At 30.9% G+C, this 17,324-nt stretch overlaps 4 protein-coding genes across 4 annotated transcripts; all 4 read right to left on the bottom strand.

Annotated features, from left to right (window-relative positions):
• Nucleotides 1–1,146: 1,146 nt before the first annotated feature.
• Nucleotides 1,147–5,335, bottom strand: LOC123894661 (vesicle-associated protein 4-2-like). Its single transcript, XM_045944716.1, has 7 exons — nucleotides 4,586–5,335; nucleotides 3,888–3,958; nucleotides 3,083–3,164; nucleotides 2,875–2,993; nucleotides 2,677–2,754; nucleotides 2,470–2,592; nucleotides 1,147–1,428 (listed from the first exon to the last, which is right to left on the bottom strand). Exons 1-7 carry the CDS (start codon nucleotides 4,869–4,871, stop codon nucleotides 1,363–1,365), a joined length of 825 nt encoding a protein of 274 aa, XP_045800672.1. The 5' UTR covers nucleotides 4,872–5,335; the 3' UTR covers nucleotides 1,147–1,362.
• A 1,268-nt stretch (nucleotides 5,336–6,603) lies between these two features.
• On the bottom strand, nucleotides 6,604–7,337 carry LOC123896589 (protein DOWNY MILDEW RESISTANCE 6-like). The gene is made up of 2 exons (XM_045946959.1): nucleotides 7,137–7,337; nucleotides 6,604–6,855 (listed from the first exon to the last, which is right to left on the bottom strand). Exons 1-2 carry the CDS (start codon nucleotides 7,335–7,337, stop codon nucleotides 6,604–6,606), a joined length of 453 nt encoding a protein of 150 aa, XP_045802915.1.
• Nucleotides 7,338–9,951: 2,614 nt separating this feature from the next.
• On the bottom strand, nucleotides 9,952–10,929 carry LOC123894660. Its single transcript, XM_045944715.1, has 2 exons — nucleotides 10,424–10,929; nucleotides 9,952–10,112 (listed from the first exon to the last, which is right to left on the bottom strand). Exon 1 carries the CDS (start codon nucleotides 10,740–10,742, stop codon nucleotides 10,467–10,469), a length of 276 nt encoding a protein of 91 aa, XP_045800671.1. The 5' UTR covers nucleotides 10,743–10,929; the 3' UTR covers nucleotides 9,952–10,112; nucleotides 10,424–10,466.
• Nucleotides 10,930–14,987: 4,058 nt separating this feature from the next.
• On the bottom strand, nucleotides 14,988–17,174 carry LOC123896587 (protein DOWNY MILDEW RESISTANCE 6-like). Its single transcript, XM_045946958.1, has 2 exons — nucleotides 16,974–17,174; nucleotides 14,988–15,242 (listed from the first exon to the last, which is right to left on the bottom strand). The coding sequence occupies exons 1-2, from the start codon at nucleotides 17,172–17,174 to the stop codon at nucleotides 14,988–14,990; spliced, it is 456 nt and encodes a 151-aa protein (XP_045802914.1).
• Nucleotides 17,175–17,324: the final 150 nt, after the last annotated feature.

Raw genomic sequence — 17,324 nt, 5'->3', positions numbered from 1 at the left:
AAATCATCTTTCACTTGTAGCAAACAATTAGAACTAGTTAATTGAATTTGGACTATATTATCAAAATATTTTAAAGTAAATTGTTACAATTATTATGTTGTGAGTGCATATTTTGCACCAAACGGTGGTTACTAATCTTATAACACATCTTTCAAATATCAATTTATATAGTATGCGACAAGAACAGGTATATGAAAAAAATAATATGAAAAGAGGGGGGGCCTCAACCCCTACTTACCCCCCTATGTCCGTCCCTGAAAATACCCTTTTCTACTACTTAAGTAGCAGCAGACGTGTAAAATCTTAAAATTTTCATGTTAGGGCTTGATTTTTCTTATTTTTATAACATCCGCTACTTAAGTAACAGTCTAACAGAAGGATAAAATGAAAATGAGAAGGGCGCACAAGAAGCCCATAGGGCGTCAAAAGAAGCTCTCATAAGTAAGATGTATGAAACCCATTGAAAAGGCCCAACTGAGATAAGCTTTTATCATCCCCAAAAAACAGTTTACAAAAAGTGTGGTTTTCAATAGTATACTTAACAATTCATTTTCCCAATTCAAGGAATTCATTGATCACAATATCAATTACAGAACTTCTTTTTCCCAAATAAAAAAGGGTAAATTCTTAGATACCCAATTTACATTGTTGGGTACCAGTATCCTCAGAACAAAATTCATTTAAAATTTAAATTTATTTTAATATAAGTTAATATAAAAATATGACATGACAATAAATTTTGCTTAAAAGGTACCGGTCCCCAACTAAACTCCGGATTACCAGAGAGTTCACCTTTAAAAAATGGTGAGTTCACCTTTAAAAAATGGTGATACATGGATTAACAAACAAGTTAAATTGCATGGAAAAAACAAGATAAACTAATTTCCTTCATTTTCTTTTCAATGAATGTGACTTCACTTTCTACTCTAAAGTGAATCTTTAACTTTTAAGAAACCAAATCCCTTCATATAACTATAAAGTTGTTGAAAATGGTTTTCCAACTTAAACATACATGGCTACAAAAGTATGCAATCTGAACAAAATTCAACAATGACAATAATCCAGTTCACAATTTCAATTAAAACAAACAAGCTATCTACAAGTTATAGGAGATTATGTAAAAAATTACGTAAGTAAAGCCGATGATAGTATTAGTTCACTCACATTTAACACCAGAAACATTATTGGAAATGAAAGAAACAAGTGTCTTCACAATATCTCTTCATAACACTTTTTTAGGTCACTCAACCATAATTGACAGATCAGTGCCTCCAAAGAATTCGATTTCAGAACATAGAAAAGATGAACATGTAAATCTTTGACATAAGGTCAGAAAAAGAAAGAAATAAGGTACTTTACATGTTACACTGAATCAACAACAACACCTTCAACCTGCTGCTTGGCCAAGTATCTTTCCCTTCTTTCTTTCTACACAAAGAACAGTTAGTGAGAAAATGGAACGTGAGAGCATACAACGTAAACAACTTAGTTAAGTGCATACAACATAACTACATAAGCACTTACTAAACAAGTGTTTATATACAAGTTATTTCTATAACAAAAGATAACTAAGTTATACTGTTTTCATATAAACTATAATAGTTTTCACAAGCTATCTTGGAGAGCTTATGAAAGTGAGCTGAAAAATTTTATGAATGTCAGAAGTTGTTTCCATAAGTGCTCCCAAACATTTCACAAGTACTTATATAAGTAGATAAACTCAAATAAGTATATCAAATTGGCAGTGTGTGTCACGTTGGAATAACTTAGTTAAGTGCGTACAACATATGCGCTCACTAAATATGTGCTTATATATATATATATATATAAGGTATTTCTATAACAAAAAATAACATAAAGTTAAGTTATACCGTTTTCATATAAGCTATAACTATTTTCACAAGCCCCTCTCCAGCTGGAAATGAGCTGAAAACAAACTTATGAAAATTCACCACAAGTTGTTTCCATAAGCTCTCCCAAACATCTCACAAGTACTTATAGAAGTAAATAAACTCAAATAAGTAAATTCAAACAGGCCCTAAGTGTCACGTTTGAAATATTTATGTCTCGTATTATTCATCATTTTAAAATATTAAAGAGCATTGATTACATTTTTTCGGCAAAGTTACACCAGGGGTCCTTTATCTTATTTATTTGTAACAGTTTAGTCCTTTATCTCTTTATTGTAACATATAGGTCCTTTATCTCTTGTAATTCACACATATAAGTCCTTTCTCTAATTTTTTATTAAGAAAATACTGATATGGCAAGCCACATCATATAATTTAACAAAGATATTTTAATCTATGAAGCTCATTTTAGTTGTATCTCAATCCACCTAACAACATTCAATATTTTTTATAGAATTGTGCATAATCTTAAATGACACTTAATATGAGACAGAAGGAATATCCATAAAAACGATGAGAAAAAATGTGTAAACCAAAAGATAGAAATGCAATGTCTAACCCATTCATCTATAACAAGTCCCTCCCCAGCTACTCGTGGACCTCCGGTCTCCTCTGGCGGTTTCTTTCGAGCTTCCAACGCAGCCTCCGCTTCAGCTAACTGACGTTTCAACTTATCCATGGCCTTCACCAGAAACAAAAGTTTTCAATTATGACCCCAGACTACACTTTTAAGGCCACAAAATATATTAGAGATGTAGAATCTTACAGGACTGTTTCGGTCAGGGTCCAGAAAAACAACTCGAAGAATTTGCTCAACAGCTACTTGATCTCTTTGCTCATCAAACTGCAGGAAGAATCACAGTTTATGTGAACAAAGTGATACATAATAATTGTGATCAGAGCAACACTACAGAGAAAAGTTTGGACAGAAGCTTTTATAAATAATGATGCAATAGCAAATTACCAGTTCTGGTACATAGTCCATTTCACCTTGCACTTTTAGGCTCATGATTTTGAACTTAACCTTGCTTTTTTGATCAGTTGGCTTTTCATTGTTCTCTGGTGGCTCAACAAACTTGAATACTGCCAAATGTGCGAGACAATTGTAAGAGGATTCACCAAATTCCAAGCATTTGGTATTTTTCGGCTTACTAAAGTTTAGGAGATATTACCAGTTGCAATTACACTTTCACCAGGTGAAAGAATACCACCAGGAGGGCGCATGTAACAACTTTTAGGTGCAGTTGTTTGAAACTGAGACAAAAGAAAACAGGTTAAATCAACACTTATAGCACAAGAGCTTATTATATACTAAGTGTATATGTATACGCTACTTTTATCGTAAAAAGTCAAATTGTTTTCATAAGCTATCCTGGAGAGCTTATGGAAATAATCTGAAAACAGCTAATAGAATGTCATAAGTTGTTTTCGTAAGTTCTCACAAACAATCTCATAAGTGCTTATATGCCAGTAGATATGCTCAAATTATCCAATCTAAACAGGCTTTTAGTAGTAACCTCAAGTGGATTAATAGAAAAACAACAAAAAAAGGCATTAGTTTATAGCTAGGTAGTATACAAGAATATAAGTGTTCATATTGCCCTATACAAATATGATATATAGGTAGGAACCTGATATATAGTCACTATCACTACAGCAAACATTCTCAAGATTTTGAAACTTTTGATGGAAAACTACAAAAATGAAAACTTTCTCAATATTCAAATAGAAAGTTTCTCTATCATTATTCAAATAGGATTAATCTAGTTTGCCATTTTTGTTAAAGCATACTTAGTTTATTCATGTAAAGAAACATTTCTAATTTTCAATTTTTTAGGTTGAAACACAGACATAGTAGTCATTGATTAAGCCTATGAATAACATGATAATGTTCTATTGTCAAACATCAATGAATCAATTCTGAATACAAGTAAAAAATGGCAAAAATGAACAAGTAAATGGAGACATAAACCACACCTTGAAAGCTACATGAGACTTGCAAGTGTTTTTAATTGTGATTGCACTCCTAACTTGCTTACCAGGTTCATCTTCAAAACAAAGCCACACATCAAATAACCAGAGTTAGTTTAGATAAATCTCCCTATACAAAGAGAAATCAATCAATAACTTCTCAATAAGTTGGAATTAGCCTATATCTCTTAACTTTTCACAAACCCTGCAATTTAATTTCCCAGAAACATCAATAAACTTCTTTATAAATGAAAAACAAGATAATCCAAACTTGGAAAGGTTAAACATAACATCTACATGAAACTCAAACCATATTCTTCTTTCTTCTTTTTTTGTGTGTGTGTGTTAACCCTCTGGTTTGTAGGGGAAGGGGACCTAATAATCCGGAGCTCAGCCGCTAATTAAAAAGTCTAGCTAAGAAATTGTTCCACCCAGGAATGAAACTCGGGTTCCCTCGAACTATCCGTTCTTTGGTGAACCTCATTAACCACTTGAGTTAAATGTCTTGTTTAACTCAAACCATATTCTAGATTCTACTCATTACATAAGAATTAACCTTAATGTAACTTAATCATGAACAAAACAACCTATTCACCATACTTCATACCAAGAAATTAAAACAAAACATTACTCTATAAATAAATCAACACAAAAAAAGATCCCCTAAAAAGGAACAAGAAAAACAAGTTTCAAGAGTCACATACAAGGAAAGTAGAGTTTGTTAGGAGGATCCAGACGAAGCCTTCTCCTAGTAGGAAGCAAAGACTTAGCCACAGATGAAACTGTAGCTGAAGATTGAGGAACAGATCTATCAATAGAATGAAGACTCTGGTTTTGATGATGAACATTGTGCATGTAAGATGAAGATGAAGTAGTAGTAGTAGTTGTAGTAGAAGATGATGAAGGATTATGACTTGATTGCCAAAATGGCATTCTACAAAAGTTCCAAACTTTTCCATCAGATCCTGGCTTTTCACTCTCCACTTCCATTTTTCGCCGGAATCTCACCGGAAAACGAATCTTCCGGCAAATGGGTCACTGAATTAGTTGAAAAGTTTTAAGCTTTTTGTAAAATAAAGGGATGGGTCATTTGTAGCAAAAATGGTGTATAGAAAAGAAAGCACCAACGTTGTATTTGTTTGATTCACAAGTTTATTGTTTGTTTTTGTTAGAAAACGGTGTTTTTGTTTGTGTAAGTTGTTGTTGGTTGTAACAGGTTGTTGTTGTTAGTGCCTTTATGAGTGAGACAATTTGGTGACAGTGGGGAATGGTGGATTGATTGGTTCTCGTGGATTTTACTGTTGTGATGATGATGATGGAATGAACAATTCGGATCTCAATGTTGCTAATTTTGTGAATTTTATTGTTTTTGTTTGAGATCCGGATGTTTATTGGTTCTTTCTTTTTTACAGTTGGTTTTTGAATTTTGATTGATTCTACTGTTTCTACTACTTTGTATTCTCTATAATCATTTGACAGTACTTTTATTAGATTTCATTCACGTTTAAGATTTGATACTACTGTTTTGTGTGCTTTCACGTTTAAGATTAGCATCACCCTTTTAGGTTATTTTAGGTTACTATGGTAAAATAAAATAACAATGATAATCAACTCTTTTCGTCACAAAATATAAGTAAAAACGAGTCAAAGAAACTTAATGTATTTAGTTAAAGATTTGAACCAAATACATTCATTTTTGTGACCAACTTTTGCTTATATTTTGGAACGGAGAAAGTACTATTTTTAGACTATATACACATTAATGTACTTTTTAAATAAATTTAGAAAGTGAAATTTTATTTATATATGAAATCAGAGGAAGTATGTGATTATATTTTATCTCTATTTTTTGTACTACTTTTTATCTTCTACATTTTAAATACATAAAGCACATAACTAGTAACTCATAAAGAATTGTGTAACAACTTTTATTTAATTTTATTGATAATTGTTAATATATCGTAAAATAACTGTCAACCTCTAATTGAAGGTTTTTTGAAGTGTGATGTGATTATGTGAATGCAAGCTTCTTCGACATAGATGGTGCAATAAGTTGAGGATGGTGTTTACGTGATCATCAAGATAGATTTAGTAGGTTCTAATATCATCAATGGAAGGCTCAATACAATTGAAGGCGAAGCTATGCATACGAGGAAGCAATTAGTTAATTAATACAAAGAGGCTTCTCTCGTGTTGTATTTGAAAGTGACTCATAAATTGTTATTGATGCTATTTCATCCCGACGACATGGTTTACCTGAATTTAGCACTTTAATTTTCTAATATTAAGTTTTTGTTATTACTAATTTTCAACTTTGAGGTAAAGTTTGTCAAACGTCAAGTAAATATGGTCGCTCACACCCTAGCTAGGACGACATTTTCTAGGATTAATCGATGTATTTTCGAGTCGATTCCTTGTTGTATTAATGAAATGAGTTTAATTTGTTTTTATATAAAAAAAAAACATTACATAGACAATATATATTTCTTAATCTCACTTTTGAATTCATACTTGATTAAAATGTGATGTTTTGTGAGCTGTAACTTTCACAATCAACTTTAAAAAATAATTATTCAAAGAATACGATCAAGACCTATCTCAATCACTATCTCAATCAAATTGAAAATAATTATATATATGATCATGATTGTTATCAAAGTTTTTATTTTTCGTTTATTTAATAAAAAACTGACCAAGACCTTAAGGAGTTTGTTTATTTTAATTACCGGTATCTTGTAGGCTTTTGTGGCCAAAACTCCATAAATTTTGAAGGTGGACAAAAATGTCTTAATGTGTCTCTCCAATATTGAATGCAATCTTTGTTATTAATCTCACGACTTGTATATAGCTTACAACTTCCATTTGGATCCTTTGAACTTTCACTTATCTTTTCTACTTCAGGCATGACATGAAATTCCTTGAAAATATTCATTGTATCATCCATCAACTCCTTTGAAACTCCATGGTTGGTCACCTATAGTATAAATCCATAATAATTGATTAAACACACACAAACTCAAACCCAACATCATAGTGAGAATAACTTTTATAACCAACTTCAAATGAAGAGTTGAAGAAATTTCACCGTATCATTTGCTCAAAAATTTGAGATAAATATGACGGCAAAATTGTGATGTGTCATTTTAGAGACTCGCAAAATTTTAGGTTGAATCTAACTCAACATTTTGAATTAGAATTAAACAACGTTATAGTACAATATTATAAAAAAAAAACAATATATCTAATAGTACATACCTGCAAAAATCCATACTCCTTGGAAGCTTTTAAAATGTGCAATAATGTTTCGGTATAAACATATCCCCCAAGATCCACCACAGGAATCGTCTTGTCGGAAAGTACAGAAATTGTGTCGGGTCTACTTTCTGGAGGTTGAACATAAGATAAAGGCACTGAAGAATGAAGATTAAACCAACTGGAGACAAGAATGTTATTCATATTCTTTAATACCTAGATCTCCTGAATGTATATAAATATGGCAATGACAATTTTCTTGGGGGCTATTACTTCATGCTTTCTATGTTTATATATAGTGTACAAAGCTATGGCAATTTGTGTCGTCACTTGGTTGCCTTTTTCTCAACCCTTAATTTTTTAAAATAATAAAATACATAAACATTTTAATAATTGATTGAAATAAAAGTGTTAGTAGCCCATATAAAAAAAGTGTTAGTAATATCCACTTCTTTTTTTATTATAATTTCCAATTTCCTATTACCTGAATTGACCTGTAACAGTCTGCTAAATGATTTGGCTGCATCACATGCATGGTTGCATCCATATATATGTATGCCATTTTAATTTTATATAGTATTATTTTTTTATTTCTTCTTAATTTATTTGATAATAACAAAAAATCCATAATTAGTGGTAAACTGCAACACAAGAAAAAGGTGTTAGAGTTATGATGTGGACTCTTTGAAGCAAAAATGTATTAAAGATAAGAACAAAAGTAAAATGAGCATCTAATATCAAGTTGGCCACGAAAAGGTGAAGATTAGCAACACGATGTATGAAAAAGCCGTTGATTTATGCTTTTTACTAACTTGACGTTTATATCATCATTTTTTTCTTCTTAACTTTTTTTAGATTCACATTGTGTGATCGAAAAGAATACATATAAAAGTTTCTTTTAGCTAAGTCTCCTATCCAATATTATTATTATTATTATTAGTCATGACATGCTATACTATTGCTATGATGGTTGAATATTACCTACTACTAGTGGTGTTGTTAAGAATGACAGCACGGGAAAACCCACTTTCCCTCTCATGTCTTCAGTCCTCACGCAAAAGGGCAATTCACTATCACATATCTTTTATAGTACTTCTTATTTATAAGAAACAAATTAAATACTACATAGTCACAATATTAAGAATACATTTAATTCAATGTAGTAGTCTAGTAGATTGTTTGATTTCCTTCAAGTCTAAGTAGAGCTGGTGGTGTACTATTGTGGCTAATATTATCGAGCGGGAGTTATGAGGGAATGAGAGCTGGTGGTGTAGTCGTTTGTTTGTTTGGGAGGAATAATTATGGGGCGAAAGTTATACTATTGTGGCTAATATTATGTTGCAGGTTGAAGACTAATATTATGTTGCAGGTTGATTCTTTTGATGAGTGAGACTAGATGGAGCTTATCATCTTAATTTTTACTCACTTGTATCCAAGAGAGACAAATATAGAAAAGGTATAAATGATGGAGTTTTTATCGGCAACGTAGTTAGTATTGACAATTTAATTTTTACCACCAAAATTCAAGTCTGGTGGTGGTTTTAAGGCAAGGAAAAAATGTTTTTCTTTCAATCTAAATCATTGAATGTTAAATCTAAAAGTTTGTATGAGACTCAACACAGGATGATCCCGTGCTTAATTTAATTTAATATATTTCTTTGACTTGGTATTTTTGATAAGGTGAAGAGCATCCAGACATCAGGGGACAAAGCAGACTTCGTCCCCATCCTGTGTTTATATCTTTTTATTATATTAAAAAAAAAGGAAAAAAAATATATACAAAACTAGGAGAACATAGACCTAACCCAGCAAGTCCACACAAAAGCGTAGGACAGTATTTCTTTGACTTAAAAAAAAAGAATACATTCAAATATTAACAGTAGTAATTTAATAGTAGTAATTCCACCCAAAAATTATAAAAAAAAGTACAAAAAGTATTTTAAATTTCTAACTTGAAAGACAAAATACTCAAAGAAATCCCTAAAAACTCCTAATAATAAAGAACACATAAGTGGATAATTATTCTACATATAAAAATACAGTATTTCCCCCCTCAATCCAACTCCTAAATCAGTGTTTTTTTTTACAATGCTCCTAATTAAATCAGTTGGTCACCAGACTCAGCCCATCTTTTTAAAACATAATGGAGGTATAGTAAACCACGTTTTAAAAAACCACAATTGTATAACTAGTCTAATATTTAGACATCACAAAAAAGTCTAAAAATGTATCCTAATAAAAAAGTTGTTAAAATTTACTAACAATAGTAAAAGTTCATTTTTCAAATCTTTCTATGCATCCATATTAAGATGGACCCCATAATCGTTAGTGCTTTGTTTGTTGATAATTCTTCCCAAGATTAGGACTTAGGAGAGAAAGCATCTCTCTTTTAAATTTATTTGCCTACCATTATCCAACTTCTATCTCATAATAATAATAATAATAATAATACAAAACAGAGGACTAACCAAAAATAATTTGTTTTTATTAATGACCTCATATTGAATAGGATCATGTGAGAATAATTAAATTAGGATAGATATAAATCAAAGAAATTAGATTCAAGTGGTTAATATATTCTCTTTAGGACAAATCGTTTGAGAGAACTTGAGTTCGATTCCTAATGAATAATTCTTGATCAAAGTTTATTTACCTAACCGAATTCTGAATTACCGAAAGTTGTTTTCCATGAGAACCAGATGATTAATAGAAGAAAATAGGATCAATATTAATTGATATTAATAAAAAACCTCTTTCCTCCACTTTGAGCCTAGCTTTAATGTTGCAGAAAAATTATAACTCAAGTAACACACCAATGCAAAAGAACACACACATAAAATTTTGAATTGTCTTAACACTTCCATTTTTCATTTATCAAAATTTACATCAATATATGTCACAAGTAAGAACATTGAAAAATCAATCTTGGATACTTAAAAAGCACCACTATATATTGATCATCATGATCCAAAATACAATATACTCCCTCCGTCCCAAATTATAAGGAAAAAAAGCCAATTTTTTTTGTCCCAAATTATAAGAGAAAAAATCATTTTCAAAAATGTTTTTTCCTTATTTTCATAAAATTAAATGCAAATTGCATTTAATTTCTTCTCTCTCTCATTTTCTCAATAAACAACAACCAATAAAAATTGTTTTTACATCTTCCTATGCAACTTATTCCAAGGAAAACCCACAAAAACAAACTTCAAATTCTCATGTTTTACTTTTTCTTAATAAGTGTGATTTTTTTATTTTCCCTTATAATTTGGGACGGAGGAAGTATATATATATATATTTGTTCTTTTTTTAATAGCCGTTAAATTAATGGCTCTAATTGTTGGGACCCCAACAACTCAAATACATTACTGTCCTCAAAGATTCCTCTGATTGCCTTGCTTCTTTTTCCTTAAATCTACTACAAACCATAGCATAAGAATTAGAGGAAGAAGAAAGGTTCTTTGCTTGAGACAAAGATCTCAAATGATTTTTAATATGATATTGTGCTAATCTTAAACCATAATTCCACCTACATAAGCCTTGGTCCTTCAATGCTTCCACAATTCCAACACTTGCTGCAACTGTCCAAATTCTGCTTGTTGAACTCATTATGAATTAATTAAAAATCTTGCTTGTATATAAATGTGGTTTAGTAGAAAATTGAAGAAGTTTCTCTAGCTTGATTTTGCTTTGGTTGATGGTATAGTTTAGTGAAGTTTTTTTATATATACTGAGAAGTGAATGTGTGTGACAAGGTTTCTAAAGTTAGGAAACAGCCAAATGTAAAGGAAAACCAATGGCATGAAGAGGTAGCTAGGTACTGGTTTTGGTGAAAACCAATGGCTTTGTTATTATGATAAACAAAAGTTCAGTGTATCATCAATTAGTGGGACCATATGTCTTTATCAAGATATGTCGCACTAACGGTTGAAAATATAGCAAATGCGAGTTTGTGGAAATAGTCCCACATTGGATAGGAATGTGGTGACTTGAGCATTTATAAGTGGGAGAACCCACTCACCTATCACCTTAAGGTTTTGGGTGAACAAGTGGTGTGTCTCCCACAAAGGTGTGTTGCTCAAAAGAACAAGTGCCACAAAAGTGAAATGCTCCTCACTCGACCCTCCCCCGATTGTTGCGCTAACAAATGGTATCACGAGCATTTGGTTTCAAGAAAGGGACCGGCTTACTTGTATCGAAAAGTACCCCACATGGTCATGGGTAAGTGTCCCACATGTGGGTAGAAGAATGTCCCGTTGAAGTGAGTTAACGGCAGTACAAAGTGTATGTGGAAGAAAGAGCTCCCACTTGAGGGGAACATTGTGGACTCACACTTGAGGGGGAGTGTTGAAAATATAGCAAGTGTGAGTTTGTGGAAATAGTCTCACATTGGATAGGAATATGGTGACTTGAGCATTTATAAGTGGGAGAACCCACTCACTTATTACCTTAAGGTTTTGGGTGAACAAGTGGTGTGTCTCCCACAAAGGTGTGTTGCTCAAAAGAACAAGTGCCACAAAAGTGAATGCTCATCGCTCGACCCTCCCCCGATTGTTGCGCTAACACTAACATTGTGTTGTTAATTGGGATTGGATCATCTCCAATTTTCTCTCTCTTTTGTTTTTAATTCAAGGGTTAATTTTTTCTCAATTTTATTCTTTGTAATTTCTCATTTTTAGAATCCAAATCCGTGTTCAACAATTGCTTTGTTGTGTTGTGTTCTGTGCAACAATTAATTTTCTAAATGATTTTTTTTAAACAGTTGTATAGTCCTGTCCTGGTTTTTTAAATAGTTGTTGTATGATGTTGTTCTGTTAGAAGGGTAAAACAGACCATTAGTTCAAAAAGAAGGGCAAAATAGTCTACTTAAATGTGTTAAGCTTTTTTTGAAAAAGAAGAGTGTAATCTACTCTTTTTTTTTTTTTTTTTTTTTGTGTGTGTGAATGTAATTTAATCTAATAATACAAAATGGTGTACATAAGTTGAGGTAAACCATAAAAATCAACTAAACCAGTTCAGATCGATTTAATTTGACGATTTGGGTTGGATGAATGGTACTAATGGTTTACAATATTGCAAAACCGGTGATCAAATTTGGGTGACGTTGTTTACTCGAATTCAACTACATAAACCATTCAACTCGGATAAAAAAAATGCTAGTAAAAGTTTGTCCATTTTTCATTCTAATTTTTCAAACCAAATCCATCATTTTTTTTCCTTCACTTTTTACCTTAATATATTCCAATCTTGAACCTTATTGTTCTGAGTCATTAGGGTCTTGCACTTACCTATTTTGTTTTGATGTTTGCAACATTTTATGCAAGTTTAGACCTACTTTGACTATTTTAATGCTTGTAAAGCTAGTGGCAACTATTTTATGACGAGTTTCTATAATTTTTTGTATTCTCATTTATTAAATTTTTATCTACCTAATGCTAAAATAATAGTGAAAATAACACTATATTTTAGGAATAAAAATAATTAGGTTTGGTCAGTTTTTTAGAAAGAATATGTTGGGCTATCATTTAGAAAATTACACTCAATTTTTAAAAAATATCATAAAAAATAATGTAAGGATAACTCAATGCACAACTCAATTATTAATTGTATTGCTTCTAATTTAATAATTTGATAGTTTGCTTGAAATAATGTTGATCTCCATTATTTTACAACTTAGTTAGATTTGTTATTAGGTTTTATACTTCCCTTCTCTATATGTATCTCTTTTTCAAAATTTTAAATTTTTTTAACAAGAGATAAATTAAATATGAAGTTTTTTTAATCTTTTTCCACATATAAATTCATAAATAATTCATCTTATGTTAAAAAAATTTAAATTTTTATCAGAGATGTTCTTACAATAATATTATAAACATGGATACAAAAAATATTCAAAAATGTAAAAGTATACAAGAGTTTGATTAAAAGTAAGGACCAAAACGAATCATTGAATTAGGAGAACATGAATTTCAATTTCTAAGAGTAACGTTTTTTAATAAAATGTTATTTATATCACGGTCGAACTCTAAATTACCAAATTTCTTCTCCTAAAAAACGGAGATTAAGAACAAAAAAATTGCCACCAATCTATTAACTTATTGAACTTTTTTTTTTAATCCATAAACTATATGATTAGGATCTTCATAACTAGACTATTTTGAAATAAAAATATTATTTACAAATTCATAAATTTATAATTTCTATAAAAATAATAATCATATATTTGTAAAAAAATTATAATATCTATGCATTGCCCCGTGCATCGCACGGGTAGAAGTACTAGTTAATTAAAGAGAAGAAACAATATTATTGGGCTCTCTGTTGTCTATTCGGCCCCGAAGAATGAACAGTACATAATCATTATTATTAGAAATATTTCCTCCAACCTCCAACTAATTTGTCAATTTAACATGTATAATATTTTTCCATCTGATTTTTTTTTTTTTAAAAATATATTCTATCAACAAATTCACCATAACACAAGACACATGTTATTTTAGCAGCAAAAATATTTTTTTTTAGTAATACCCTTGATGTCGGCTTTTCATAATACCAACAATACCCTTGATTTTTTTTAGTAACAAAACAAATCTTTTATCAACAAATTCACCATAACATAAGACACATATTATTTTAGCAGCAAAAATATTTTTTTCTTTCTATCATATGCAAATTTGAATATGTTAAGAAGTTCAAAATAGTAAGTTTGTATTTGAACTTGTGTATTTTATATTAAATGTAAACAAATTTAATAAATAATTAGTGTTTTTCCATAAAAAGTTACTACATTTGGTTACTTTAACATGTGCAATATTGCACATTTTAAACAAACCTTAAATATTATTATATGAAAAAATTAATGTATTTAATATGAACTTTTTGAAAATGACCTAAGAGCAGAACTTTATAATATTACTAATTTAAAAATGAATTTTATAATTTAGACTTCGGTCCTTTTTGTACCAAAAAATGAATTTTATAATAATAAACAAATAAAAACGAATACACAGTATTTTATTAAAATTTGTTGAAAATAGTAGCATTAACTTTTAAACAAATTCATATTAGATTTTGAAAAATTATTGAAGACTTATGTACGGATAAACGAACATTACGGCTTTGTTTGTGAGTTAATTTTTAGAGGAAAAATAAGCAGATGGCATATTTTTATTTTCAAATAAAAAACATTATAAAATAAAATTAAAATAACATTTCATAATTTCTTATAATTTAAAAATTAAAAATAAACTCTCACATCATTTTCTCTCCAAAAACTATTTTTTTTTAATCAAATCAAATATTATTAAAGAAGCAAGACTAGGATACAAAGGCCATATCTTTTTGGGTATGGTGATTTATACAATCAGGGAAATAATTGGACCACCACTTGTTGGGCGCAGTAAAAGCCCACTAGCCAAAGAGTGTGCTGCGTGATTCCCCTCTCTGCTTACCCACTTCAGAAAACTATTAGTAATAGAGGAAAGTGTTGAAATTTCAAACTTAGCAAGTACGGGAGAGATCAAATTACACAGGTGTACATTTGAGTAATGTTACACCGCTCAATAACGCTTTAACGAATACAAATTTTACAAAATCTACCGTTGGATTAAAATTTTAGCAAACTTTTCGGGTAACATTATGTTACTAAGAATGTGATGTTTTGTGAGCTGTAACTTTCACAATCAACTTTAAAAAATAATTATTCAAAGAATACGACCAAAAGACCTATCTCAATCACTATCTCAATCAAATTGAAAATAATTATATATATGATCATGATTGTTATCAAAGTTTTTATTTTTTGTTTATTTAATAAAAAACTGACCAAGACCTTAAGGAGTTTGTTTATTTTAATTACCGGTATCTTGTAGGCTTTTGTGGCCAAAACTCCATAAATTCACCTGAAGGTGGACAAAAATGTCTTAATGTGTCTCTCCAATATTGAATGCAATCTTTGTTATTAATCTCACGACTTGTATATAGCTTACAACTTCCATTTGGATCCTTTGAACTTTCACTTATCTTTTCTACTTCAGGCATGACATGAAATTCCTTGAAAATATTCATTGTATCATCTATCAACTCCTTTGAAACTCCATGGTTGATCACCTATAGTATAAATCCATAATAATTGATTAAACACACACAAACTCAAACCCAACATCATAGTGAGAATAACTCTTATAACCAACTTCAAATGAAGAGTTGAAGAAATTTCACCGTATCATTTGCTCAAAAATTTGAGATAAATATGACGGCATAATTGTGATGTGTCATTTTAGAGACTCGCAAAACTTTAGGTTGAATCTAACTCAACATTTTGAATTAGAATTAAACAACGTTATAATACAATATTATAAAAAAAAATCCAATAGTACATACCTGCAAAAATCCATACTCCTTGGAAGCTTTTAAAATGTGCAATAATGTTTCGGTATAAACATATTCCCCAAGATCCACCACAGGAATCGTCTTGCCGGAAAGTACAGAAATTGTGTCGGGTCTACTTTCTGGAGGTTGAACATAAGATAAAGGCACTGAAGAATGAAGATATTTTTTTTTATGATGAAGAGGGCAAAAGCCCAAGAAAAGAAAATTACAAGTTAATCAATCTAGGGGTGGAGTTTCCCAGGAGATCAAAATTATACATGTCCCTAATTTGGGATGGACAACTATCATAAAAAAACAATGTTATAATCTAACGAACATCCGATATTAGCCAAAGCATCCGCACACTTATTAGCTTCCCGGTAAGTATGACAGATTTCAACTAACCAATCCTTCTCCAACATTTTCCAAATTTGCTTCAACAAAGAACAACCTAAAGAACTCGTCGAGTTTCTTTTCTTGAGAACACTCACCACAGCCTCTGAGTCTATGTGCAGCTCCACTTTTTTAAATCCCATCCTGTAAACATGTTGAAGCCCTTCATAGACTCCCCATAGCTCCGCTACGAACGCATTACACAAACCAACACACTTCGCAAAACCCCCTAACCATTCTCCTTGACTTCCCCGAATAACTCCTCCACACCCAGCCACAAGATTTGCCTTATAAGCCCCATCAGTATTAAGCTTAACAAACAATTTTTTTGGAGGACTCCATCCTATCATTGCCACTGTTTTACCCCTATCTGTGACTAAGTTGCTATTTAAAGCTGCACCCATATACTCACTACTCAATTGCATAATGTAGTGTAATGGTCTTGATGGCCTCACAAACTCATCTTCAAACAACTCCTTATTTCTCCATTTCCAAAGGCAATGACAACACAGTGCCCAAAACTCACACCAATTTTCATTTCCATTCCATTGAATTGAGTTATTAAGATTCAAATCAATCCAATGTTGTAAATCACCCCTGTAGAAACTTACTGTATCGTGCATTGGGATGACACACCTCCATAACTCCATAGCTCTTGGACAATCTCTCATCACATGAATAATTGTTTCCTCCACATCCCCACATAAAGTACACATTGCATGGTTCAAACCCATTTTACTTTTTAAAGAGTTTGTTAGTGAGAATAACTAACAAACTCAAACCCAACATCATAGTGAGAATAACTCTTATAAATCCATAATAATTGATTAAACACACACAAACTCAAACCCAACATCATAGTGAGAATAACTCTTATAACCAACTTCAAATGAAGAGTTGAAGAAATTTCACCGTATCATTTGCTCAAACATTTGAGATAAATATGACGGAAAAATTGTGATGTGTCATTTTAGAGACTCGCAAAATTTTAGGTTGAATCTAACTCAACATTTTGAATTAGAATTAAACAACGTTATAGTACAATATTATAAAAAAAAAAAATCTAATAGTACATACCTGCAAAAATCCATACTCCTTGGAAGCTTTTAAAATGTGCAATAATGTTTCGGTATAAACATATCCCCCAAGATCCACCACAGGAATCGTCTTGCCGGAAAGTACAGAAATTGTGTCGGGTCTACTTTCTGGAGGTTGAACATAAGATAAAGACACTGAAGAATGAAGATTAAACCAACTTGAGACAAGAATGTTATTCATATTCTTTAATACCTAGATCTCCTGAATGTATATAAATATGGCAATGACAATTTTCTTGGGGGCTATTACTTCATGCTTTCTATGTTTATATATAGTGTACAAAGCTAAAATAATAGTGAAAATAACACTATATTTTAGGAATAAAAATAA

This window comes from Trifolium pratense, linkage group LG7 (assembly GCF_020283565.1).
Source record: "Trifolium pratense cultivar HEN17-A07 linkage group LG7, ARS_RC_1.1, whole genome shotgun sequence".
NCBI lineage: Eukaryota > Viridiplantae > Streptophyta > Magnoliopsida > Fabales > Fabaceae > Trifolium > Trifolium pratense.
This window is presented reverse-complemented; position numbering and strand designations above follow the sequence as displayed.